The sequence below is a fragment of the Ailuropoda melanoleuca genome, chromosome 4 (assembly GCF_002007445.2).
Source record: "Ailuropoda melanoleuca isolate Jingjing chromosome 4, ASM200744v2, whole genome shotgun sequence".
NCBI classification, from domain to species: Eukaryota; Metazoa; Chordata; class Mammalia; order Carnivora; family Ursidae; genus Ailuropoda; species Ailuropoda melanoleuca.
The window spans coordinates 94524695-94551977 of record NC_048221.1 but is presented as its reverse complement, the minus strand read 5'-3'; the positions used below and the strand labels follow the sequence as shown (position 1 = coordinate 94551977).

General features: G+C 46.4%; 1 protein-coding gene across 1 annotated transcript in view; it reads left to right on the top strand.

The window, feature by feature from the left end:
- EXOC6B (exocyst complex component 6B) overlaps nucleotides 1-24194 on the top strand; it is a 569711-nt gene extending 545517 nt beyond the window's left edge. The window contains exons 21-22 of the mRNA XM_034657278.1: nucleotides 17084-17196; nucleotides 21344-24194. Of these exons, the coding sequence (XP_034513169.1) occupies nucleotides 17084-17196; nucleotides 21344-21470 (240 nt within the window). The 3' untranslated portion in view covers nucleotides 21471-24194. The remainder of the gene's footprint in view (nucleotides 1-17083; nucleotides 17197-21343) is intronic.
- The last annotated feature ends 3089 nt before the right edge of the window (nucleotides 24195-27283 follow it).

The window sequence follows — 27283 nt, the reverse complement described above, 5'->3', positions numbered from 1 at the left end:
ATGCAGGGGTATTGAAGTGGGCCCAGTAAGCGGCCTCCTTTACATCATTTCAGATACGGCCGGTGGTAAAGATTGAGTGATCCGCTTTCTCAGCCTGCTTACCTAGCATGCTGCCACTCCCTGGGTACAGGCAAGGGTTCCGCGCGGGAGACATATGAGCATACAAATTCCCATCATTGAGTCGATATGTAAAAAAAAACAAATTGCAAACATTACATACAGTATTGTGTATGTAAACCAAAACACAAAACCTTACCACATATTGTTTCTCTGTCAAAAGCATAAAAAACCTGTAGGGGGATACATAACAAAATCAGGCAGCCAAAAGGGACAGAGGAAGGGAAGGGGGATTGCACCCTTACTTACAATGTTTCGGTCCTTTAAAACAAACGGAGGATTGAACATAAAGTAGACAAATCATTAACATCTGTTCACGAGGGATAAAACAAATTTTATATTCTTTTTTACTTTTCTTTTTTTAATTAAAAAAAAAAAAAAATCCCTTTCCTTCTCCTTCACCTCTCTGCATCTGACCTGTATTCTGGTCCTAGGGACTCTGGTTCTCCACCAGCTGATGAAATTGCTGCACGTAGTAGAAAGGAAAGTGGGCTACAAGTCACATCCTTCTGTTCCTACCCCAGCCCCATTCATGGTAGCTTTGCACATTATCATGAATCTTCCTGGACCTCAGTTTCCTCCTCTGTAAGACGAAGGAATGGCGGTGTTCTCTGCAATTCCTCCCAGTCTGCCATGTTAGCAGCCTCATTCCTGCTAAGTAATGAGAACGCCTCTCTCTGTCCCATAGCTATTTATGTCCTAATAAAGAATTTTCTAGATTGAGAATCTTAGAGCTGGAAGAGACACTAATGCCATTGGTCGTCAGTAAAACTTATTTTGAGGAGTCCTGCTTAGTGGTAGGGCTGGCTACTAGTGACACATCCAGGGCTCTAAGGCTGGCCTTCTGTCTTCTACTTTGGGAATCTGAAAACCCCTCAAAAGCCAAAGGAATACATTTAAAGCAAGCAAAGGAAAACAGGATGAAGAAAAGTATGTTTATGAGCCAAGAGATAATATAGAACAAACAGAAAAAGTTGCGTGTCCAGACTGTTTCTATGAAATAAATGCCAGGCAGAATCCAAGCAAAAATTGTTTCTTCCTCAAATGAGAATTCTGAGAAGTAATATTGTGACAGTTTCTGACATAAGGACAATTTTAAAAGGAGATTCTGATAGAAAAGGAAGGATATTTGTGGTGGGGGGGTGGAGTTAGGTAATTCTAAGGTTTCACTGTTTTGTGAGCCTTAACTGATTTAGGTCACGTTGGACCTGCCACGAGCCCCTGGCTGCCCTTCCTCTCTGTCTCTAAAATTCGCGGTGAGCAAAGTCAAAGCCAAAAGCAAGATGTATCTATTCACCTCCTCCAGAGTTTAAGCAAAGGCAGGTGCAAGAACCCAGAGCCATATTGATTCACCTGCTTTTGTTGGGAATGAGAACTGTTATGGGGCCACCTGCCTGATTCATTCACTCGTATTGCTTGCCTGGTCCCTGGGGGAAAGAAATTTTGAAACTTGGCTCTCGCTCATGGTTGAGTCTTCCCTCCACCACCCCCCCCCCGCAATACTCCCTCAGCCCCCCGTCCTCCCATCGGACCTGATACAGAGGTCAGGTCCCAGTCCTGACTCTACCACTTTCTGAGTGGATTCCTTTCGATCCGTCTTTTAACCTTTAGGGGCCTTCGTTTCTTCATCTGTAAAATGAGATACCTACCCCCTAGGCTGTTGATTTTCCTGGGGATTCAATGAAATAGGTGAGATGCGCAGCCCAGTATCTGTCACATAGTAGGTGTTCAAGGAATGTCCAATTTCTTCTTCCTTTAAACACGTCTCAGCTACTCCTATTTCTGCACCGTGGTATTCATTAATCTCTTATTTGAAATTCTCTCTTCTCTGTTTAAATCTTTCCTTGCTCTGAACACATTCTCTGCTCACGGTCTGGGCCCTTCATTTGGCTCTAAGGGCAGGTACCACGCTCACTAGCAATTTTTATCAAATTCGTTGAATCCCACCTATTTCCAAAATGGTCTTGAGGTGACTTGTTAAAATGATACATAAATATAATTAGGAAAACAGAATCGAAAGGAAGGAAAGAAATTTAACGACAAGGGAAACAACAAATACACCAACCGCAAAGGGACCGAGACTGTGGCCTTCATAGGAACTAGTGTTTACTTAGCACAGTCTTTGGAAGGCAGAAGAACCCTTCTGAACTTTGAAGTTTCTAGAGGGAAAACAAACAGAAAGGATCCTTTGGTGGTTGAGAATCACTGTTCTAGTGCTTCTTTGTTAGGTCTATTGATTAGTTCTGCAGTTTGGCAGTGAAATCTGGGTAGCAATTTATTCAATCTCCTATCCCTCAAACCCAGAACAAAATAGGTTTTAAATGCATATCTGATTGGGCTGGGGTCTTCAGAAGTTGGCTGTCTAGGCCAAGCCTTTTGTCCAGATCCAAGCATATTTCCCAGACCATTGAGATTCTGGTGTATTCTAAACTTACCCAGAGTAGAAGGACATTCCCAGCTTTACTGTCCTTTAATGTTAGATATATTTTTTATGTCTACCATAAAGTTCCCAGGCTATAATTTGTAATGACTCATATAAGGCAAGAAGTAATTTTTTACAACTGAGTTTCTTAATTTATCCATTTATAAAAGAGCATTTCATTATGAATGTTGGACAGTTTTTCCTGCAGGTGATCTAACCAGTGTCTCCAAACTTTTTTGATTGGACGCCGCTGTTGGCCAAGTCTTAAGGATGCCACCCCTTACATTTATGTATATAACAATTTGTTAACAATTTATTTATTGCAATTAGATGCTGAATGTCTACAAAAGGATAGTCCCATACCACACATACCGTGCCCCTCCCCACTGCAGTTTAAGAGACAGAACGTTATCATTACCTTCGGAAGTCGGCTTTGCGTAAGCCTGTGTGAGTGTACACAGACATTCCTGGCATTAATATTTCAAGGCACAATATGTACATAGGTTGAGTAGAGTTCATTACTCACAATAGTAGATACAAATCCTATTTTTTTTAAAGATTTTATTTATTTATTTGAGAGAGAGAGAAAGAGAGCATGAGCAGGGGGGAGGGGTAGAGGGAGAAGCAGACTCCCCACTGAGCAGTGAGCCTGATGTGGGGCTTGATCTCAGGGATCCTGAGATCATGACCTGAGCCGAAGGCAGACGCTTAACCAGCTGAGCCACCCAGGCGCTCCACAAATCCTATTTTAAATAGCTTTTTTAATAATTTCAAATTTGGAGGGCAGCTTTATCTAATCTGATTTGCTCATCATTGTGTTTATAATGTGACTGAGAAAGAACTTGCATATGACAGAGACTGTGAGCTCTGCCATTTCCTTGGTGTTTGCTTATATTCACGTTGTTAATATTATTTTAAATCCGTAGTATTCTTGCAGGGGACGGGGGGTTTAAACCACTTACTTATTTTGGCCAGAGAGGGAGGGTGTTTACTTAAAAACTCAACAGTATGGCCCCTAATCCACTTACCTAAGAACCTCAAAGAAACCTCAGTGTGCTGAAAGAGTGAGCCCTGGCCCATGGCTCCCGCCTCCTTCTCCCATGACATCTGGGGCGGCAACTCCATCCAAAACCCACACCTGCCTGTCTTCCCCACCCCAGCAAGGGGCAAGTCTGGCAGCCCGTGGCGAAGGCTTCCCAGCCTCCCCCGGAACATATATGTACAGTATGGTTATTATCACCCAACGTGATAATAGGTTTTCCTTCTGCCCCTGCAGCAGGATAGATGCTGTCATCCGTGAGAAATGGCCTTACAGGACAGTCTCTGACAAAGGAATGCTTGGTGCTGGCAGTTTTATTTGGGAGTCTCCCCCCAGGCACCCGCTGATGACAATGGGAAAGCCTTAAGCCTCCCTGGCTTTCTTTTTCTCTTTACCAAGGTAGTCTCAGAGGTGAAAAGTTTAGATAGCAAACCTATAAACCCACATTTATGAGGCAAATAAATATTTCTTGGCGTGACGTTCCCTTTCAGGGGTGGCTGCTGATGCGCAGTGGGTCCCTGATAAAGAGCTTAATGAGGCCTCCATCCACGCCTGGCAGCCGGGCTGGCGGGAGAGCCGGGGACCGCACAGCCACTCCTTGCCCCTTCTCCTGCCCTCACTCAACCAGGGGAGTAAAAGAGCAGTAGGTCCGATCTTTCTAGAAAGCCAGGGAGCCAGCCTGTTGAGTGGCCATTGTTGAAAACTCAGGTATAAGCCCGTAGAGATCCAGAGAAACTGGGTACCTCTCCCCACCCCAGTTCCTTGGCCTGTGGGAAACCCCATGGCCTTCTTCAGGCTCTGTGAATCCCTAGATACCTCCAGTCTTCTTTCCTGGGCTCCCATTTCCACGGTGCAGTTGTGCAGCTTTCTAGGTGGGAAACAGCCTCACAGAGTTCACCAAGAAATAAATAAATAACTCATTCACCCAAGCAATTGAGAGCAGAATTGATCTGTCCAAAGATTAGGATTGAGGGCACGGGTTGTTAGGGGAGATTTATACCCCATACTACACAGCAAACAGCTTCAGAACAGTCACTTATCAGACATCCCGGCTCTTCAAAGTCATTTGGGGCCATCATACCAGTAGGAGCTTCCCTCTTAGCCCTTCTCACACATGTTAGTTAAGTCCCATCTCTTTAGATTAGCCCCCTTTCTCTCGAGAACCAGAGGAACAGATTCCTTCCCTCTCCTGTTCTACATGTCTTGGCACCTTGGGGATCTTACAGAGTGAAACACAAACCCATTTTTCTGCCCTAAAAGAATTCTGATGCCAGATTATCTTCATTAAGATAAGGGAGTTTTTGCCCCCTCATTACAATCAGAAGGGTCTCCATGCAGCCAGTTTCTTTCTGTCTTTTCTTTAATTTGGTAGATATTAGACATCTCACATCTGAGAAAATTTCAGAGCACACTTGCCCTTCCTGGCCTGGATCGAAATGTAAAGGACTGGACAGAGAATATTTTAGGTTTTTTAGGTCTTTGATCTGTCAACAGCTACTTAACTCAGTTCTTAAAGCTCTACGCAGTCATAGATAATATGTTAACCAATGAGCATGGCTGTGTTCCAATAAAACTTTATTTACATAAACAAGTGGTAACTGTAGTTTTCCCTCCCATGCTCTAGAAGAAAGCAGATAGCAGCTTTGATGAAAACGAGGAGAGCAGCCTCGAGGCTAAAATTCAATCTCCTTAGCTTAGCATATGAGGCCATTTATCACTTGCTCATTTGTCCTGCTTACTTGTAAGGCGGTCCCCACCTACCTGCTCAGGCTTAGAGGCCCTTGCTCTGAACTTTCTTTGCTCTCTGTTAGAGTACCTCTCAGAGTGCTCACATCCTTCGATGCCCTTCTTCTGAACTTTCTTTGCTCTCTGTTAGAATACCTCTTAGAGTGCCTGCATCATTCTGTATCTGTTACTCATCGGCCTGAGCTCCTCGACTGCAGATACCGTATTATCCTTCCAGAAGACTGCCTGATACGTTGTTGGTACTCAGTTTATGTTTGTTAAAATAATTCCCTCCACTTGCCCAGATTGCAGTCAGGGACAGGGAGTAGAGAGAGGTCTTGGGCAGTGAGCACAAAGGGGCCAGTAGTCAATTCCATGCTCCTTAGTGGGCTTTTCACAGTCCTTCTCTTGCTCTGCCCTCGGCTGTTGATAGGAGCTGTTATGATTCCATTATCAGAAGGAGGAAACAGAGTTAGTGGCTTATCTGGGGTCACATCATCAGCCAGGGAACCCCCAGCCTGAGGCTCTTTTTTGCTGTGTTAACCTGCCTCCTAACAGACACCTGTGCATCAGTGATTATGAAAAATACTTTATAATGATGCAATGGTTTCATCCTGTCCAAGGCAGGGACTAGACAAAAGCAGCTTTGCCTGGCTTAGTGTTCTGTATGTTCCTGTTCTCTGGAGGAAGTTTACTGTATTTATATAGCAGCCATGTTCTGAAGAGGTAGCGTATTTAGAATTTGTCAGTGAGATTCTATGTTAAATGTCTCAGAAGAGTAAGTTATTTGGACTCATTTTGTAATCTCTCCTCTTTCACATGAAGAATTCTTCCGGAATATACATAAAGTGCAAATTCAGGGTTTGGTACAGCAAGTTTACTTCAAGGGCACACCTTCTTTGGGAACGCAGTTCTCTACAAGACTCAGTGCGCCTGTTCAAGAGAAAACATGTAAAGAAAAGCACCCCTGGGGGAAAGAGGTGCGGCTGTTGTCAGTGTGTCTTTGTATCTGTGTCTGTCTGTGTGTACCTTAGCTCCTACGATCCTTTACTCCCATGGAATCTTTGCAGACATTCTGGGAAGAGGAGGCTCTCCCTGATGTGAGGTAGGCCCCACGCTGCCCACTAGGAGCCAGCCCAGATGTCACCTTGGAGCCAAACAGCGGCCGAGTCCCCGTTTGGTAGTTCTAGGGATCTTCCTCTGGAACCTCGGAACCACCTATCCAGGGCTGGGTTCCCACTCACGTGTGATAGGTATTTCCTCTCCTATTCGATGTTTCCTTTTTCCTCATTCAACCACCCTTCTAGTGCTGGTCAAGAGGACCTTAGGTTTGATCCATTGGAAAGTTTCTTGTGAAAAACACACATTACAAGTCTGTCCCACCATCTAGCCAATATTGTACCTACAAAATGTTAGTTCACCTATTTTAATTCCATGTAACATGTCTTTGCTGACTGTCTGCTAGGAATCTAGCCCTACGCTGGTCCATGCTTGGAGTAGTCAGAACGAGAAAATATGGTCCCCATCCTTGGCAAGCTCCCCATCTACGCGGGAGATGAGGCTCAGATTACAAAATTAGAAATGAAGGCAAAAATTTAAATTCTCTTCCCCAAGAGTAAGCATGATATGAATTGGTTTGGTTGACAAGCATTAGTCCAGTAGTGGAAACAGGCAAGGCATTCTTCACCAGTCTCTTCATCTTTACTTTCTGAGTTCTTTGGGTATTCCTTTCTTCCTAAGTGAGCACAAGGGCACCATCAGAATTGTTTGCTTAAATATTAATCTATAATTCTTACTTGAAGATTTCCTTCTACTCCTTTACCCATGCATAACTCATCCATTTGAATTACTTGTACATTTTCTGCCAGAGAAGCGTGTACGTTGGTGTGCGCTAACCAAAAGCAATAGAGCCCTACTTTATCTTAATATCTCATTCCAAAGGCCTTTTCTGGAAGTTGGCATTTGTTCTGCTTATTATAATGCTGTCTGTACTCTGTCCAGTTAACTCACTCTGTGGCCTTGGACTAGTTTTCACTTTGAGTCATTTGGATTTTTCTAGTCTTTCTCAGCTACCCCTGCAAAAAAGAAAGTCTGTTTAGACGTTTGACCTCGCCTCAGCCAAGTACCCAACCCAGAGCCTGGATCAGTGAGGATTTTTTTTTTTAAGAGAGTGAGAGTGTATGTGCGTGTGCTCACACTTGCGTGGGGGGAGGGGAAGGGAAAAGAGAGAATCCTAAGCAGGCTCAACACCCAGCATGGAGACCAATCCCATGGCCCTGAAATCACGATCTGAGCTGAAATCAAGAGTTGGACGCTCAACCCACTGAGCCACAGGTGCCCCTGGATCAATGAGGATTTTTAAAAATAAACAGCTGTGGCATCCTGGGGAGTGTGTAAGCCATTAAGCTATCTCTACCACATGTTTATCATGTGATTTTCAGCACCTTGCCCCTCCTTTCCAGGTCTTGGTCCTCCCCACCGCATTCCCCATGAAATCAGGATTTTAATGTGAATTCTAGTAAACCATGGGAGTGTTCTGAAATAACTAAGAAACAACAAGAGACAACTTTAGAACTGCCAAAGCCCTAATTAGAAGTCATATAGATTAAAAGTCATACGGGAGGCAAAAAAAAAGAGAGAGCGAGAGTCCATTATCGTAGCTGCTTAGTATAACATGATTCAAATATCTTTCCTTGTCCTGTCCTTTCCCACTTGTACATATTTTTGTATAATAACCAGTAATGATATAATTTACAGTTTTTGTTAACCTATGTAGCTTATAAAGTATCACATCAACTACTACACGACTTTAGCTGTCCTCTTCTAGTAAATTCCATGGACAGATAACTCTGTGTTTGCAGTCAAAGCATCATTAGTGACTGAGTAGTGAGCTTGCTTTTGATTGAAGTAACCCTAACATTCATCAGTATGTCCTACTCTGTAGGCATCGAACCCTTTCCTGTGCTGCCAGTTTAATGATAAGACTCCCAAAACATAATGCCTGGCCTGTTCCTTGAAAAATGACTTACCTGGTTTACAAAAATAGCATTTTTATGAATAAATCAAACATGTGATCATTATTAAGTAAATAGCATTTAGGAAGAGAGTTCTAGGACATATCATTAAGTGAAAAAAGCAAAGCGCAAAAGAGTATCTATGGTATGTTACCCTTCCAGTGAGAAAGAAAAGGATATAAGAAAATGCACATATATTCTCATTTGTACAAAGTAATAAAAGAAGGGTAAACCAGAAACCAAATTGGTTACGTGCAATGGGCGGATAGGAAAGACGTAGAAAGAAGTGGAGCGACTAGAACAGGTTAGTTGGGATGAGGAGGGAGCGATACTTCTGAATACAATTTTTATATAGCTCTGACTCACTCCCCAAAATAAATAAATAATAAAAATCAACCAGAATGTGGGAGGAATCCAAAATGGAACACAAGCAGTGAAAAATAAGTCTAACTGAATTATGAAAAAATAATACAACCACGCTGAAAGGAGGAAGAAAAGAACAAACCCAAGTAATTTAAAAACCAGTATTTTGAGTGGAAATTATAAGCCTAAAGACAAAAAGAAAAAAATAGATACTACACTCTAGTTAGTAAATTTGTTTCTCACAAGAGCATGGATCAGCAATTCCAAAATACTGTATGCTAGAATTGAACAAGTAAGTAAAATATATTACAGATAATGAAAACCAGGTTTCTCACTGTCAGAGAAAGAAGTGATAAAGAAGGAAAGAGGGAAAGGCTGGCATGAACCCCGTGGTGTCGGGACTGCAATCAGAGACATCAGATAGGACCTCATGATTTTAATACATATACAGAAATAGATACAGAAATAAATATAGATGTGTCTGTTACATGCAAGTTAGTAAACACACATATATTTCTTAGCTCTGTCCACTGAGATGACCTAGAAGCAGTAACACCCCAGTAGGAAGGAGCATGCTATTGCCCAGTTCTTGGCTTCTAAAAACCATTCTCCAGTAGAAGGAACTAGAGCTTCTTGGAAAAATGACTGACTGCAGAGCAGGAGCAGGGAAGGTACAAGATGAGCCTGCAACATCTTAGTGCCAGAAAGTAAGCAAGTGTTCAGAAGAGGTAGGACTGGTCGAAAATACGCTGGAGAGTCAATCTGAAGGAATTCCTAATGACCAAAAACTGGAACAATTTGAAAAGCAAAACATAAATAATGATCTTATTAGATTTTAGCCCAGGAAATAAAATAAATATTCATGAGGTCATATTGATATAAATAATTGGACAAATAAATAAATGGTGGAGAAGGGACAGTACTTTTCCTCACAGAAGAATTCCAATTAATAACTACAGAAGGAATGAGAAAAATCGTCAGCCACCACCATAAATATTTTCTCAGGCAAGATCTGCCAGTGGATATTAAAGTTGGTGGACAAAAGTTTGAGGGAAAACAGGAGATTTGCATAGCCTCAAAGTAGAACTCCCTCCAGAAGTGTGTATTAATTACAAAGGTAAAAAACTTTTTTAAAAATCTGCCACCGATGTTAATAAAAAACCGGCAAATTTCCATATTGAACTCTATGACAGTGAAAAAAGTCTAACTGGTATTTAATATCACTGAGATGATTCCCACCACCTTTAAGGCATTAAACTTAAAGCACATGTAGAGTGTGGGTGTGTGTTGTGGTTTGCACCACAATTTGTTTAAATTTTGTCATAAATTTAAATTTTAAATTTTGTTATAAGTAAAAATTTTAAATTTTGTTATAAGTAAAAATTTTACAAAACGTTCAGTTGGTAGTTCAAAAAGGAGAAATAGTCGGTATGTCATTTAATAGCATTTCACTGATTCGGCTCGGATTACAGTTATTCATGCTTTTCTTTTATTCTTCTATATGAGGGTAAACCCATTATTTTAATGGCACTTGAAAGGCCCAGTCCTGGTCTTTGCACATGGTGGATGTTTTAAAAACATTTGCTGAATTCAATGGGTTTGCATCTTCAGTAAGAACATCTGAGACAGGCAAATATGTTTTATTATTACTGTTTCAAATCCTATGAGTAAATATTAAAAGAGGTTACTTCATTTGAACTTTTTAAACATTAGTAGTTATAATTTTTACACAACTCTTAAGAAATATAGGAGCACCTGGCTGGCTCAGTTGGTAGAGCATGTGACTGTTGATCTTGGGGTGGTAAGATGAGCCCCATGTTGGGTATAGAGAATACTATAAAGTAAAATTAAAAGTAAAAGTAAAATTTGTTTTAAAGGGGGAAAAAAAACTCTTTAAGAAATATAAATAGAATGAGCATAGTGCAGATCCAAAGTGTGGTTCTGTAAATCCCATCAGAAGTCATCCCATGCAGAATCAGGAAGCAGAAGTAAGAACTCCCCAAAAGCCAACAACAGGGAAACACACTCATGAGGATACCTGGTTGTGGGCAAAATGAACTACCTTGTGGTTGTGTTAGCAAGTTTCCCAACCCAGCCAGGCTTGCTTGGCCCTCACCAGCCAAAGCAGACCCTTGGCTCTGGACCCTCTTGACCAGCCCAGCCCACAGAAGCTGTACATACACTGATCTTCTCTCATAATGAGACTGACACTTGGCTGAAACTTTTGTCGTAAGTGCTCCTTGGTACACACAGATCACTAACTTGGTTCCAGGCACACAGGCATCACTGAATTCTTGGCTGAAGTCACAACCGAAACCCAAAATAGAGTGGATGGAATACTGGAAGTACAGAAGGCATTCCGGTACTGAAGATGCGGGTTTAGATAGCACCTAGAGGCACCGTGAAGCACTAAACCATGTCCTAAGCTATTCCCTTTTAGTCTTTGTGGCGGGGACAACGCCTCACGGTGGCGTTAGTATTTGAGACATCTTCCATTTATGGCAAGTAGGTTGGGTTCCCATTTGTGAGAGTGATGTCAAGTGTTCTTTTACGTGTTTCTTATGATCAAAACATGAATCGATACAAAGGAAAAATGTTGAGTAAATAAGAAAGAACACAGAGCATGAGGATACAGTAAAAATTGCAAGGTGTTGTTCAAATTATAAAGAACGTGGAAGTGACCCTAAGTTCCGTCTTCCACCTCTGACCCTCCTTTCTTCTTCTCCATCCACCACCTACTTATAAACATCAAGAAGTAAGAGTTCTTAAAGTACATATGTAATGGGCTACTTTCTGTGAAAGAAAGAAAGAGAAATAAGAAAGCGTAGGTGCCTCTGCCTATCTTCACAAAGAGAGCCATAAGGAGGACAAATCCCAGACCAGTGGAGCTGGTTACCAGTGAGGCATGGAAGGAATTGGGGTAAAAGAGATACCGCAAGGGAGGGAACAACACTTCTCTGAGTTGACTTTTGGAAGCATGCTCATGTCCTATATATTTAAAAAATTAACAAGGATGGGAGGGAGGAGCCTAAAACTAAAAGCAAGTGGACACAAATGAACCCAGTTGCAGTTAGGTGAATACCATAACGACACTGGAGGGAAAATTAAGAACTAACCCAAGTGACTTAGAAACACAGTGTTTGATTGTACACTCAGTCTTAAGTTGGGAGGGAAAAGTGCAAGCAAATTCGAGCTCTTTTTTTAATAAGCTTTTTTTTTTTTTTGGTAGTGGTATATACAAGTAGTTCTGAACCTATTTTAGATATATTATAGGCCTGAGCAAATTAGTAACTGAGATGATGTTCTTGAGAGCCAGGATTCTCACAGTGGAAGAAAGCACGTACAAATACAGAACAGAGGAAGGCAAGAAAGAACTCTGTGAGAATGATTAGAATTGGAGGTGTTGGTGTAAACTCGTCATTTCTAAAATATGTATGTGTACGTGCTTACACCCATGCACACATGTATATATGTGTGCGCACGCACAGATGTGTATTTACATGCATGTATTTCCTAGCCCTGTCCACTGAAAGGGCTTGACTCCCCATACTTTGCCCCCCAGTAGCAATGAACAAAGACGCCCCAAGTAGCAGTGGCCACACCTGGCACTCAAATCCTGGTCTGTATAACATGACCACTAAAAGAAACCAGAGCTCCTCAGAGAAACGGCTGGGGCGCGGTAGATGCAAGACAAGCCTGCAGCACCTTATTATGTCAGAAAGTAAGCAAGTCCTCAGAAAATATATGGGGCATGTCACAAGGACACAGGCTTCAGCTCAAAGGGGCTCCCGCTTGTCAAATCAGGGACAATTTGAGCACCAAAATAATTAATTGGGTATAGTAATGATTATAAGCTATTGAGAAAATGGGAACCAATGAATCCAAACCATAAATAAATACATAAGTTAATGGGAGAGAAATGCTGAGTGACAAGTGATAAATGTGGAAGGAAGGGTGGAGTTGGAATGCCATCCTTTTGCTACCATCATAGTACAGCTGAGGCAGACAAGAATCTTCAATGGATGCTAAATCCGAGGGGAAATTTTAATCAGGAGCTGTATGTTTGCATGGTCTTAAGTTTTCTCCTCCATTGCTTGCTAGTTGCAAAGGAAAGCATAATACCTAGACAGGGAGAAATCAGACAACATCTTGACTGAGTGCTCATATTAATATCATCAATGAGAGACAAATGAACAGTGTATGCCTCCAGACGGGATCCCCTGAGGAGTACCCAGCAGCACTGAGCTAGGATTCTGGCCAGAAATGCAGGTCTTAAATCTTATTATGAGAAAGCACTAGGAAAAAAAGAGAACTGAGTGGGGAGAAGGAGGCAGGGGACTCTATTCTTCAAAAATGTCAATATAAGAAAGGCTGTGGAAATAGTCCAGATTAAAGGAGACTCAATAGACAGCTAAATGTAATACCTCGTCCTAAGCTATATGAGTTAGTGGAGCAAAACCAAAGTCTATATACAGGACATTATTGACTCAATTTCTAAAATTAGAATACAGACTGTATCAGTATTAAATTTACCGCAGTTGAAAACTTCTATGGTTGTGCAGGAGAATATCTCCAATACTTAGGAATGCTGAAGTATTTGAAATAAAGGGCAGGGTACATGCAGTGTGCTCTCCAGAGACTCGGAAAAGAACGATCTTGTGTGCCCATGTGTGTAAAGAGAGAAAGAGCACATGAAGGCTGGAGCATATGGTGTGAAATGTTGATGATGGATGTGGGAGGAAGGCATACGATGTTCTTTATTCTATGCTTATTCTTGCAACCTTGTGATAAGTTTGAAATTATTTCCAAATGAAAAACCTTACAAATTAAAAAGAATGCGATCGTTAGTGGTGACTGAACGTTTTGCATCCCTGAGAGAGACTTTGCTGAGATCTAACAAGGCCATTGTATGTGGAGACCCAGGCTGGGAGGGGCTAGCTTGCCTTTGCAAAGTCAGTCTTTAAAGCGCTGTGTCAATCAAGAGGCCTGCTGGGTCTCCTGGCCTCCAAACACTGTTCCATGGAATCCAGTGGAACCGTGCCCTGTACAGTTAACTTGGTTAAATACTCCCCAGACTCTAGTCTATGTCCATCTCTCGCAGAGGAGGCCGTAAGATCTGGGCACCGGCCCCTGAAAGGACTGTGGAAAGGAACACAGACCGAGTGTGATCGACAGGCTCAGACTGGTTGAGCTTAATAGAGTTGTGTAGCTTTCATGCCCAGAGTGGGATCAATTAAGGAGTTTGTCATCCCAGAGCTTTTAGGCTCAGTACTGGCATTGAGAGACTTGGGCAGGAAGATAAAAACAGAAAACTGTGGAGCTAAATCATGAACTACCCTCCACACCCCACTGGTGATTTGCCCAGTTGTCATCATCCGGAAGGACATGGCATTCTTTGCAATAAATCAGAAAAGACGGATACCATTAATTCCATCATAGAAATGAGAAATTCATTAATAAAGAAGGTAGTTTCATCAAATGCATGTGTGTGTGTACACAACTGAAAATACCTGAAATAACTTTTAGGAAATCAGGTTTTCCGAATTTTCTAATCCAACTTGTTATTCATCCACTTTTTTTTTATTCCCTTGCTAGTGTGCAAACAGTAACAGGCTCCCCCGGGTTTTTCACCTTTTTCTGAGAAGAAATTTTAATTAAGAGGAGGCTATCTTTTTTCATAATTTTTTCCTGGGATTTAGGAGGAAAGCGTAATTGTGTTTGTGAAGCACAGTGGTGGGAGGACTGCAGAACCAGGGACAGCCCGCGTGTCTGTCGCACTCCTGGAGCAGGTGAAGGGAACTGTCTCTCGTCGTCTTCGGGCAGTACAGCACAGAAACACCATGGTTAGAGTAGGGAGTCAGGGAAAATTCTGTCCTTGAGCAGAGCTCTGTGAGGCCTTGGGGCAGTGAAAGGAAGTGGTAGAAGCCCTTTTACTTGCCAACTGAAATAGGCCTGACCTGAAAGAGGCCTGAGAGGGCCCTTTGGGGCCAGGCCAGCCCAGACCAACCGACATGTCTGCTCGTCTCTCTCCCCGTCTCCTCTCATCTTTAACACCCCTTTCTTGGCTGAGGGGATAGGGGCTTTTCTCAGTTTTAGGCTCGGGACGTCAGCCAATTCCTGTCCTGCCTGAGGAGGTTTATAACAACTATTCTAAAAGAATGGTTGGAAGAGGAGGCTTGGCCAAGCGGGGCAAGGCCCACAGTGCCTGTTTGCCCAGCTGCACAGTGGAGACAGACAGGGGAGGAAGGTGTGCCTAGAGCCCAGGCTCTGGCACTGGATTTGACTCTAGGCCTCTCTGGTCTTTGTTCTGCACAGAGATGGCCGCCCACTCATCTCCATCAGCAGTTACCTCTTCGAAAGGGAGAAGTAGGGACATGTCTTGAGTCCCAAAAGCCTTTATGTGTATCTCATTGCTAAAAAGACTGCTTAGGGGGCCTTCATCCTGTGTAGCAATGTGAGAACGGGACTTTACCCCCTCTAGAAGCTTACAGAGGGGGCCAACAGTTGCCCTTTCGCCACACCTACTTGGAAATGCACTGATTTCTTTTTTAGTTTTACTCACAGTTCTTAAATATTTGTTAGGGTGATAACCTGAGGCTAAATCTGGCTGGGAACGAAAGCCTTTGACAAAATTTATTTACGTTTCTCTAAGTCAGAATCTCCCCCAGACTCAGAACTCAGTTCGTCCTTAGAGTGCTCTCATTATTTTCTTAGACCCATCTAGTTCTTGGCACGCCTAACTCCGTGGCATTTTTCTTGAACACTCCTGACCCCAGCACCAGGCTCTGTACCCTCAACCATGGACTGAGCTCATTTTTCAGTCCTGACCTCCAGTGGCCCTGGTGTTCATCTACTCAGCCCGTGTCCACATAGGTGCAACACAGGTTGCCTCACGTAATACTATGTGATCCGTTCATGCCTTACTTCCGTGTTTCTGTGTTGTCTCTGTGTCCTGTTTACATGCTATAGGCATGTGTATATGTCTGTATCTGTAAAGGAAAAACTCCGTGCTTCCCTACTATGTTTCTCCCCCGAGTCACCTTTACTACCCACGTGAAACATTTCGTTTCTGACACTTCTGGTCACCAAATGCGTGGACGTTTTGCCCCACATCAAGCGGTTCCCTGTGACACCAGCTGGATGTCCTACAATTGGACTCAATTCTGACACTGTTTACCCGCAGACAGTGTCAGATCCCACAGGTTAAGGGCTCAGTTCCACAAGACCCTCCCCCCAGTTGAGACACCAGCCACCTGGTTGTCAACCCGGGCTTCTGACCAACTGTTGTAGATGGGAGGTTCCCTTGACCCCTCCCCAGGTTCATTGAATTGCTGGAACAGTCCCAGAACTCAGGAAACATCTCACTTTAGTAGATAGATCACAGGTTTATTGGAAAAGGCCATAAGTGAAGCCTCCAGGTGGAAGAGGTGCATGGGGCGAGGTCTAGGGAAAGGGGCGTGAAGGAGCTTCCATGCCGGCTCTGCGCACACCACTCTCCAGATCTCCGCGTGTTCACCAACCCGGAAACTCTCCACACCCCATACTTGAGGGATTTTATGGAGACTTCATCACACGGGCATGACGGATCATGAACTCTATTTTCAGCTTTTCTCCCTTCTCAAGAGAATGGGTGGTGGGACTGAAAATTCCAAGCTTCTAATCATGGCTTGATCTTTGCAGGGACCAGCCCTTGTCTGGGAGTCCACCCAGGGTCACCTCATTAGAACAAAAGACACTCCTGCCACACAGGAAATCACACGGGTTTGAGGAGATCTGTGTCAAAAACAGAGGTCAAAGGCCAATATTCGGACAAGAGATGCTCTTAGTATCCTCATCACTTAGGGAACTGAAAGGGTTTTAGGAGCTCTGTGCTGGTAACCAGAGCCAGAGACCAGTATATAGTTTCTCAGTCTGTCTCAGGGTATCAGCTGAGTAACTTGGGCAAAGTCAATGCAGCAAGTCATGAAACTGGTTCTTGAACCCACGCCTTTTAACCTCAAAGGTTATACAGTTGCATATGTGCCGCTGGACTGTATCCACCTGCATTTGTTCATTGTTGAATTCTGAGCTCCTGGAACGGTGCTTGGCACATGGAAGGCATTTGATAAGTATTTATTAAATTAATAAGTGACCGGTTACTATGACCGCCCCTGAGAGCTAAATGCTGGCCTGTGGTCTCTGCCACATCCCAGTGCTCACGGCAGAGACCACCCGGCCTTCTACTGAGTACTCATTTATTTTCGTAGTTATGTTACAGTCTTTAGCCATTCTTTCTCTTACTGCATTTTGATTTTGATTTTTCAAGTCTACTGTTAGCTGGCAGTGAAGGATGTTAGGGGTTTTCTGAGATCCTGGTCTGTCTTGTCTGATTAATCCCTGGGGTGGGGTTTGAATGTTTTCTAGCTTTTGGATCTCTTCATCCAGTGGGATTGGTCAACCTACCTTGCTGACTATGGTCAGCCCAGCTGCAAGTACCTGCGAGTGAACCCGGTGACAGCTCTGACACTGCTGGAGAAGTGAGTACCCAGTCCAGGGCTCTCCATTGGGAGGTGGGGAAAGGGCATGGGGATCGGGCTCGGAGACATTTTCTCTTTGCCAATACCTTCCAAAGACAGCAGAGAGGTCCTGTTCTTGAAGTGGCCATAAGGCTACCAGTCGTCTCCACCATTGGATTTGTCAGGCTGGCCTTCTTCTTGTAGCCTCTTAATTCCTGAGCCCCAACAAGCTAGGCCAAGTATGGGTCAGGTGGACTCTGGCATTACCTTGGAGCTGAATGGGGCAACATCTCTTTAACTGGAGATGACAAGAGAAGAAAGGAAGATGCCTCCCGTTTGGGCTTAGGCCGCCTGGTGAAGAGAGGGAGATTGGCCTCAGTCATCTGGGGACAGCCCCATAGAACAGCCCCATAGAAGATGGCTTCTGTGGTTTCTAGCAGAGAGGTTCCTGGAATTCCTGAAACCTTCACCAGCATCCCCTCCCACTCCCTGCCAGATTGAGCCTTGTTGTGCTGACTGTCTCAAGAAAACTGCATTGGACAAGGTGTCTCATTCCTGCTCTGGGCAGTCACTGGCCAGCAGAGTGCTGCCACTGAGACCGGGTTAACTAGCTCCGGAACAGCTCACGGCTAACCAGCGTATCGCCCAGATGCTGGAGTCTGTTACGCAGCCTCGCTCTGGCTTTTCCTAACCTAGTTGAGAGCTGGCAGGCCAGAGATCAAGATCCATGTGAAAGGGAAGCTTTCTCTTGTCATCACACTAGTTAACGGCCAGCTTCTTAGAAGATTCTTAGAAGAGTACCCTGCATCTAAGCAGTACAGCAAGTACATATATGGCCATATGTGAACTTGGATGCATGAATCAGTGCCTAGGAGGTCAGAGTGGAACCTTAAGCAGCAGGGAAGGCTAAGGTGTCTCCTCCCTATTACGCAGTTACAAGGGGGGAAGGGGAGGAGATAGGAAGTCGGCAAGAGCGGGTGCAGAAGAATGTGTTTGGAGCCAAAACACTCCAAGAGCCCAGGGTGCGACTTTCTCCAGACCAAGACAGACTGGTGTTTCCATTTTAACTTTGTTTCCCATGATTCTCTCTCCCAACGACCTTCCTCCCTAGGATATCTAGAGAGTAAGTATATTATTCACTTGGGCCTTTTCCATCACTTTGAGGCAAGTCCTTCTGGTTTCCTCACTGACACTAATGACTGTACTAAATCCTTACCCCATGAGTTATCTCCACCCTGACATACTAATCTACTAAACTAGCCTGGTGCCAGCTGGCTGGCTGTCCCCTCTATCCTTGGTCCTTAGAGTGACCCTTGGCACACCAATTCCTATGGGGCTGGAGGTGGCGGCCCAGATTTTCCCCCACTCGTGCAGGTAAAACTTTGTTCCCACTTAGCTTCCTGGCACGCTCTCTACTCTTCTGATGCAGGGCTTGAAACTCAGCCCTGACAGAAGGGGCTCCTCAGCAGTCTCGCCCACCTCCTGGTGCTGAAGCCCATGGCGTTAAGATCTGGAACCTATGTCTGTGGGGAAGACTTTTTATTAGAGGCAAGGCCTAATCCCAGCTGAAATGAGGGACATTTGGGCCTTTCAGTTGGTATTTAGATGTTGTATTCACTATGTGTCCAAATGGGCTGTGGGATTCCCTTCCAGTTCCTTCTCTCAACAGTCCTTTACTTGTCTGTTCCTAAGAATCCCTAAATCGAAATGATATCACCTGATCCACCTTCTGTCTCAGCCACGGGCTAACATAACCAGCCTCTGTGTAGCGTTCTGGAAGCCAAACAGAAACAAAGCCATGTGCTTATCCCGAGCCATCAGAGGCGTTTAAAAGCTTCCTCCCAAACACAGTAGGGCCAAAGGCCGCCCAGATCACTAAAATCCCTACTTCCCAGCCTCATAGGAATCAGTCCCTTTACCTGAAGCCCTTTCCTGCTTTTCGCCCAGCCAGATCTACTACCAGAGCTTGACAATCTCTCCTTTTCAACCTGGCGCTTCTTGGCAGGGTGAGACATGAAAAGCCCAAAGACCTGCTGAGGACGTTCAGGAAAGAGAAGCGGCCCCTGTGTCATTGAGAGGTGGCCATAGCCAGAGTAGATCAGGTTCCTAGGCTTCCAGAATGGGAGGGGAGTGGAGGAGTGTGCCCCCCTTCGGTTTGGGAGCAACCCAGGGCACAAACCGGCATGCCGCCGTCAGCCGTCGGGGCACTGGACTTTATCTTCAGAGTACTCCCAACCCCAGGCCTTACTGGCCAAGCACCCCTGGCCTCTGAGGTTCAGGGACTACCTTCTTCCTCCCTTTCTCCTACCTAACCTCTCTCCTAACTCTGGCTCCCCATCTCTGGGGGCTTCGAGTTGTCATGAAATTCATGATCACATAGGACATTAAAATGAACACCCTATATGTGTAGGGAGTGTTTTTTCTTCCTTCTTTCTTTCTTTTTTGTTTTGTGTTGTTTTCGTTTAGATTCATAGCATATGCAGCAAAGGATAAGGGGTCCTTCTCTGGAATAAATAATCTAAAGCCAGGCCAGTTCCACAAACATAATTGTGCCATTCATATATAAGGGACCAAATACAGTCATCATCATAGCCTCGATGCCCCGTGTGCTTTCTTTTCAACTGACCTCTGTCACCTCTTCTTCCTCACCTCTAAGCTCACTCCTGCACATGTGGGTCGTTGTACTCAGTGTTCTGAGTTCCCTTGAGTAATTCCAGCCTGAAGGCCCTTAAGCTTAGATCTGTGAAAGAAGTCACAACTCATTGGTGGCCGTCAGTGTCGGCCCCAACCACACAGCTTTGGTGCTCATCAGAATCTCCTGGCCTCGTGAATGTAAATGCCCTTGTGGTATCTCTAGCCTTTTAACCCATTGGCCTCACATCTGTCCCTCTCCACAAGGGCCACCTCACAGGAAAAAATGGGCCAGGATTGGCCAGAGGCCCCTGGGAAGTATACCTGGGGGTAGATTACCAGGGTTACCAGGTTCCTTCCCCCCTGCTTCTTCTGACCTGTCTCCGTGCAGCCCAGGGAGCTGTGAAGCCAGAGAGTTGCCCCAGCTCCTGGGGGATGGTGGTGAAGACCACCAATGCCTACTCCAAGGAGAAATTGGTCTGGGCAGTGTTCTTAATTCTCTAACACCGGAACTAGCTGTGGGCTGGAGGTCCGGTGTGCAGAGGCGGAGGCCAGAGGTCATAGTCAGATGTCAGATGTCAGAGGTTGTGGACTCTGCAGGGACTAGCACATTCCCACGTTCTATCACAGTGGCTTACTCAGACTTGGGTGTTTCTGCGAAACCACAGCCTGGTCTTGACTTTATCCATGCTTCCTGGTTAGGTCTTTCCATCTGGCCACAAGCGTTGGCCAGAACTTCCCATGGTTTGTGCTCTAAGAATATGCCATCTCTGGAGCTTTAGCAGGACCCGGTAATAGAAAACTCTGCGAAGGTCAAAGGTCTGAGGATATGGACAGCCCTTGAGTTCTCAGGAGCTTCTCTTGCCTAAAGTTCTGGCTCATCAAGGGAAAGGATGGTCCACCTGCTCTCCTCCGCACGATGCACTCAGCCACCTCACCGCCTCTGGGTCCTTACTCTGAGGCAGAAGAGATCAGTCAGGCCCTTAGTTTTGTTAGGGATGGGACCCAGGAACTGACCGGCGGAGTTTAGAAATACACGGTGGCTTTCAGTTACTCATCTCCTCTTAGAATTACTAGTTGAGAGTATTTTTCTGCTTTATTTTTCAAATACCAGCTCTAAGGTCCCAGCAGGATTTCATAAGCTCAGGAGATGATAAGTGGATCCTAGATCTGGATGTTCTGTAAGAGCCTGTTGACCATCAGGGCTTTAGCATGCCCCAGATACCTGTAACAGGAGCATACCTGGAGATAGAGGGGAGGGAAGGAGGTAGGGTGGGTATGGACGATCAAGGGGTTGGCCCCTCCATAGCTGGCTTTGGACTGTTTCCAAAGGTGACTGAGGTTGGGAGGGCTGTGGGTGCCAGCAGGACAGCTTCCTGAATAGTAGGTAGGTATGGGCCTGACAATGGAAATATTCTCGACTCTCTCAGCTCTGGGTGGAGGTGAAGATGCACGGTGCCATCCTACCTCCCATCCGTTCTCCTTCCACCATTGCCTCCTCAAACACTTTGCTCTCCTTCTTTCCTTCTCTGTTTAGGATGAAGGACACTAGCCGCAAGAACAACATGTTTGCACAGTTTCGGAAAAATGAGCGAGACAAGCAGAAATTGATTGACACTGTGGCCAAGCAGCTCCGGGGACTCATCAGCAGCCACCACTCGTGAAGGCTGGCCTCGGGCCCGCAGAGGCTGCTCACGACAGCCCGAGAGGCCGGGACCCAGCCCCGGCTGGCCCTGCATTTGTGCATTCTTCTTCAAAGAGAGCAAATGTATTTTTTTAATAACCTGTGTACAGTATTCACATAACCTTTTCCTATAGTGAAAGAGGCACAAGAAAAAGCAAGTACGTGAGGTGTGGCTAGGCTGGGACACAGGGGAAGTCATACTGTACTCTCTGTAGTGGCCTGGAGATGGTGGTGTCACCAATCCCAGGATGCTGACCTACCTTTCATCGCGGCTCTAGAGCCTAGGTCTGGGGCTCAGGAATGACACAAACAAAATGGGTCCTTGGCACTGGGAGGTAAGGTGAGTAGGCGAAAAGATAATAAAGTATATCCTGTTCACTCCCGGGCGCCCCATTCACCACACAGGTGGGGTTGGCCCTTCCCGATGAAAGGAGAGGACCTGGAAAATGTTACTGTTTAGCGTATGAAAGACCAGCACATGGTTCTGGAGGTTCGTATCTCCTCAATCCACCAACTTTCATTGGCTGGGGAACAAGCATGGCTTGTGGCCAAATGACAGCTTCACTCCAATCCCCCAAGGGTGGCAGTTTCTTTAGCCCGGATCTGACCCAGTGCTTTTATTGCTGATTTTTCTGGGGCAAGATAGAGCTGAGTATACAGTGGTGATAATTGGACCCCGTGACTAAGGACGGGTTGCTTCACACCAGGAGGAGTTTTATTAGCTCTTGAAAGCCAGCGTGAATGGAATCAGAGCCTCGGTCCCTTCCCTGTTCATCTCATCGTCTTCTTTCAGGGTCGGGGCACTTGGTTCAGAGCATAGATCGACAGTTCTCTCCATTGATCTTCACAGAGAGTCTCAGACTTGGCCTCCTTCAGGAGTGTCTTTGGGATAAGTCAGATTCCAGAAGCTGGAAATGGCCCTTCCTTTACCCTTAGGTAACACCTGAAAGTTACTTGGGAGTGCTTCTTGTGTTTGAAAGCCAGCTCTCTGGCCACCATCTTTCAAAGAAACATTATCAGCTCTGCGCTATGGGGGCAGCCGCAGCTGGACAGGACGCCTGTGGGGATGGAGCTACTGTCACCATGAAGTAGACTGGGCCAACCATGGCCAGTAGTTTGTTGCCTCTGGCCCAGCGGTCCCTTCCTAAGTCATATCCCAGATGTGAAGCTCTTCTTCCTCAAGCCCAAGCCTTCCATCCTCTCCTGAGATCCCCGTAGCCGTCGTAGCCGTCTTTTGGCCTCACCTGAGAAAGGTGGTCTGCAATCCCATCCCGTGCATTCTGGAGTTTGGCAAGGGAGCCTGGACTAGCTAGCTTGGAGGCTGTGTCCAGTGTCGCACATGGGTTCCTGCCACTTGGTGCAAGGGCTTTGCTGTGAGGTCAGTCAGAGGAGCCTGCACTTTAAGACTCTTCAGGAAGGTGCTGCTGTGGCTACTGGCAAGCGTATAATTGTGTATCACCAAACAATGACAAATAAGCCACAGGCATTTCCAGCTTGGATTAGTGGGAGGAGAGACTCATCAAACAGAATTCTTCACCACCTTTGTCAGCTCCTAAGTTGCTTCTGGGGAGGGCAGTGCTTCCTTTTTCTTTCCCCACCCCAATCCCCCCGTATCCCATCTCAACTTGCAAACCAGGGGGAAGAGAGTACACACACAGACCTGAGCCTTCCTCAAAGCTGGAGACGCCAGGCTGTGTGGAAGCTCTGGAGAAGCTTTCTAAGGCTTTCCTTGAGGCCTAGGTGCTTGGCCCAGGATCTCAGGATGAGGATCGAGGGTAAATTGCAAAAGGCAAGGGAGGGCGGGGGGGCCATGGGAATGAGACCCCAGATGCCATCGCCCGAGCCCTGGGTTTGGTTGAAGGAGAGCAAGAAATGATTACACTAATCTGGAGTCCTGTTGCTTAAGAAGGGCCCAACACACACTCCTTCACTGGTCCCCTGTTGGCAGCAAGATCCTTTCAGCTTAGAGTACTGAGACTGGGACACGGGACAGAGAGAACCTTAAGCATGTCAGTTTTTGTCTTTTCTGAGTCATCATTGCTGGTCTGGTCTCAATCCCCTACCCTGGAAAGGCTGCCGCAGAGGAAAAGTAGACAGGGTGGAGGAATGGGGTTTCCTCTGCACATCGTACATGGGAGTCCCTCTAAAGAACACACTTACCCAAGTTCAGGACTCAGGGGAGGATCGTTTGGTGCATCTCTTCCCTCTCAGTCTGTCTTCAGTCTTCTCTGATGAAACCAACATGCTGCTACTGAGTTGTCTCTAGAGACACGCTCTTTTTGGGCAAGGGAAGGTCAAAAAACAGGGACCGGCAATGTCCAAGCTGTTTGGATTGGCGAAGTCGGATTTTTGAGTCTTGTCTCTAGGCCTGTAGCTGGGCCAGCCCTTGAGAGGACTTGTGCACATGTGCCCATGCCCCTCAGACTCCTAAGACCTGGCCTCAGATGCCCAGAGGTGTGGAAGTGCCCCGGCAGGCCTCAATACGAGAGCAAGAACACGGGTGGCTAGAAGCCTATGGGCCTTGGAGTTAGCGTGACACTTAGCCAGTTCTTGGGGAACCATGTCCATGTTTCTAAAGGGACATTCTGGTCTGGGACCCTAGTAGGTTTCAGCAGAACTGTAGGCAGCTCGTATAGTTTTAGCATTCACAGGAAATCTTTGAGTGGACTGTGAATGAAGCTGTTGGGGGTGGGGAAGAACAGGACCTGGAAATTGGAACCAGCAGAGTCCCTGTTGGCAAAAGGAGTGTCCAGCTTCCAAGGAGTGCTCCCCAGCATTTCCACTGCATACCAAGCCTAACAGTCTCTCGGGCCTCAAAGCCAGCCTAGCTTCATTGCCCACTTGGCAAGTGCTTGCTCAGCAAGACCCAGGGCCCTCTATCCCCAAGGTTGGCAATGGCCATGACCTTCCTCCACCCTCCCTGGGGCCTGCTACAGAGCCCCCCCGCCCTTTGCCTCCCTTCTCCCAGGACTCTGCTCCTGGCTGCTTTAGCTGCCTCTTTTTCTTTTCTTTGCCTGCGTTCGCAATTACTTTTCACTAATGTATTGGAAATGGCCTTTTTATTTTGCACAAATAGTTGCACATTTATGGAGGAAATTTAGGAGAGTCCATTTTTAACTCTAAAGGGAATTTTTTTCTTTAAGACTCACTAGTAAAGCTACTGATGCAGCTGGGCCTCGTGGTTAGTGGGAACCTCCCGTGTGGAAAGAGCATGTTTATTCCTCTTGTACATTTCCTTCTCTTAACTGCTATTAAACAAGGGAGCCTATGTACCTGTTTCAAAAGCCACGGTGTTGTCTCATGGTGTTTTGGTTCTTCTGCCCCTTTCGCACAGCGCAGCTATGGTTGGCGAATTCAATGGCAGCCGTTGCACCCCCTCGACGGGACTGAGGACATGAGCAGGCAGAGGCCTGCGGGGAGGCGGGGGAGAAATCCTACCCGCCACACAAGGCAAGGAGCCCTTGGAAACATCCCGAACCCCTGGGTTAGGTTTTCCTGCCTGTGCAGTTAACACGGCATCATCGACTTCAGGAGGAGGCACTTGTGAAATGCCTGACTTCATGCGGAGCTCCGGGCCAGGCCGCCTGAAGCCTCGTGTGTGGAACACCAGCCCTGCGAAGGACGGGCTCCTAGCGTTATCCAGAACAAAGCCAAGTGGGGGAAGGGGAGGGATGAGCCTGTTTCAGAGCTCAGTGTGGGAGAGGGGCGGGCCTCGTGGCCTGCTGTGGGAGCGGGTCTGGTCAGGGAAGACAGCATAGAGAAAGCGGGGTGATAATCAGCTGGGCCGTGAAGGCCTTGAATTCAGACTGTGTTAAGCTGGGGGAGGATCTTAGGTGCAGAGCACGGTCGAGGGAAAAGTTGGCCGGATTGCGGCCCGTACTGGGAGGATTAGTGCAGAGCCCGGGGGCACACCCAGAACCACAGGGAGTAAGGCCAGAAATGATGGAACAGCTCCCACCGCGCTTGCCCCCTCGGCTGGCACAGAAGCCAGGAGAAGAGGATGGAAAGAGTTTCTCCAGTAACAAGTCCAACTACTGCAACCGGGTGTCAGTCCCTGCTATGCCACTTCCTAGCCGGCTGACCTTGACCAGTTACCTCCCTGAATCTCCTAGTCCTCGTCAGTGACACGGAAGAGTCGTCCTCATTTACAGGGTGGTTGTAAAGTGTCCGTGAGCTGTGGATGGTCCAGATGCTGAGCCAATCCCTAGCCGTATAGCGCCTGCACGGTTTCAGACCTCTCCTCCCTCCCCTCCAATTCCACAGCATTCCTCCTTCCCCTCCCCACGCCCAGCATGGGCTTAATGGTAGCGAAGCGTCTCCAGCTCCTGTACGTGAAACGGGTATAAGCCCTTCAAATCAACCAACTGCCCTGATCAGAGTAGAGCCAGTGCTTCAGGTGGAATTTCCCCGTCACCACCACCTAGAACGTTCTCTGCTCTCGGGTGCCAACACTAGAATTCAGGAGTACTTCACCAGGGGTCCATGACCCCTTGGACTCTGTGTGTGGGAGTGTCCGTGTGCCCGTGTCTGCACCAGCTTGCATTCACCTGTGTTTCTGGATAGAAAGTACATGGCTTTCATCAGTATCTAGGAGAGATTCAGGACTAAATTACTGAGTGATAACCAGATCCCTTTGGAAATCCAGATCTCCTGAGGGAAAGCCAGAAGAAGCTCTGAGCCTACCTTCTCCCCCTGCCTCCTACAATTCTGGCTGATTCTTCAAGACCTATAGCTCTGCCACCAGCCTTTTCTAGGAGCCCCCACGTGATCCCCAGTTCATACCTAAAACCCAGTACAACCACCATTCCTAGCTTTCTCTACCCAGCCAGGTTAGGGTCCTGAGGTGGGCAGGAGGACCCTGCATTTCTGAGAATACAGACTTCCAGCTGGTTGGGGAGATTGCAAACCAGAGGGTCTAGTCCAGACACGTGGGCCTGCAAAGCCAAACTGAACCTGACTCATCCCAGAACATTCTCCGTAGCTTCTGAGCACTGACTGGTGCAGGGGCTCACCCAAGGCCTTATCCAGAGAGGGAATAGCAGCCCTTGCGGGGTGCCCAGAGCAGGGTTGGAGTTGGGGGGCCTGGTATGGATGTGAAGCATTCACCAGCTTGCCCCCTTTGCTCACAGCAAGGCTTATCTGCTCACCAGGTAGATGAGGATGGGGACTAGCTAGTGGGAGATACGGGGAAGGAGAGAAAGTGCCAGACCCTTTCCTTTCCCCCAGATGCCTCAGTGTTGAATTTAATGGGCAGTGTTTGCCGGGAATGAGAGAGCCTCACAGCCCAAGGGACCAGAAGACAAAAGCTCTTGAGGAAGTGCAAGGAGGAGGAGGAGAGAAGTGGGGGCCTGGGCATTGTGTGGGAGAGCCACCCCTCTATCTGTTTCAATCACTGCTGGGGTTAGGGTTACCCTGCACTTGAGGCCCCAGCTGCTTTGTGGGGTCTGTGACATCAGCCGTTGTGATGGTAATGGAGGGGCCTCTCTAAGGGGGGCTCCCCTTCACCAGCCAGCCCACATCAACTCCCAGAGAGGATTGAAGCTCCTATTCCCTCAGGGTGGGGCCAGGATGTGGGCCCAGGACCAGGCCCAAGACAACAGGCCCCCTCCCAGTCTGAACCCACTGCTAAGTGTTATCTTCCAAGCCCAAGCTATGACCTTCCTCTCTCCAAAGCTCCAGAAAAGGAATGGAATCTGAACATTGAGACGCTTTTCTGGCCCTAAACAATCCTTCCATTCTCTAGGCTCAATGATGGGTCTATTTCCTCCTGTAAATGGGTCTCGTAATCTTCAA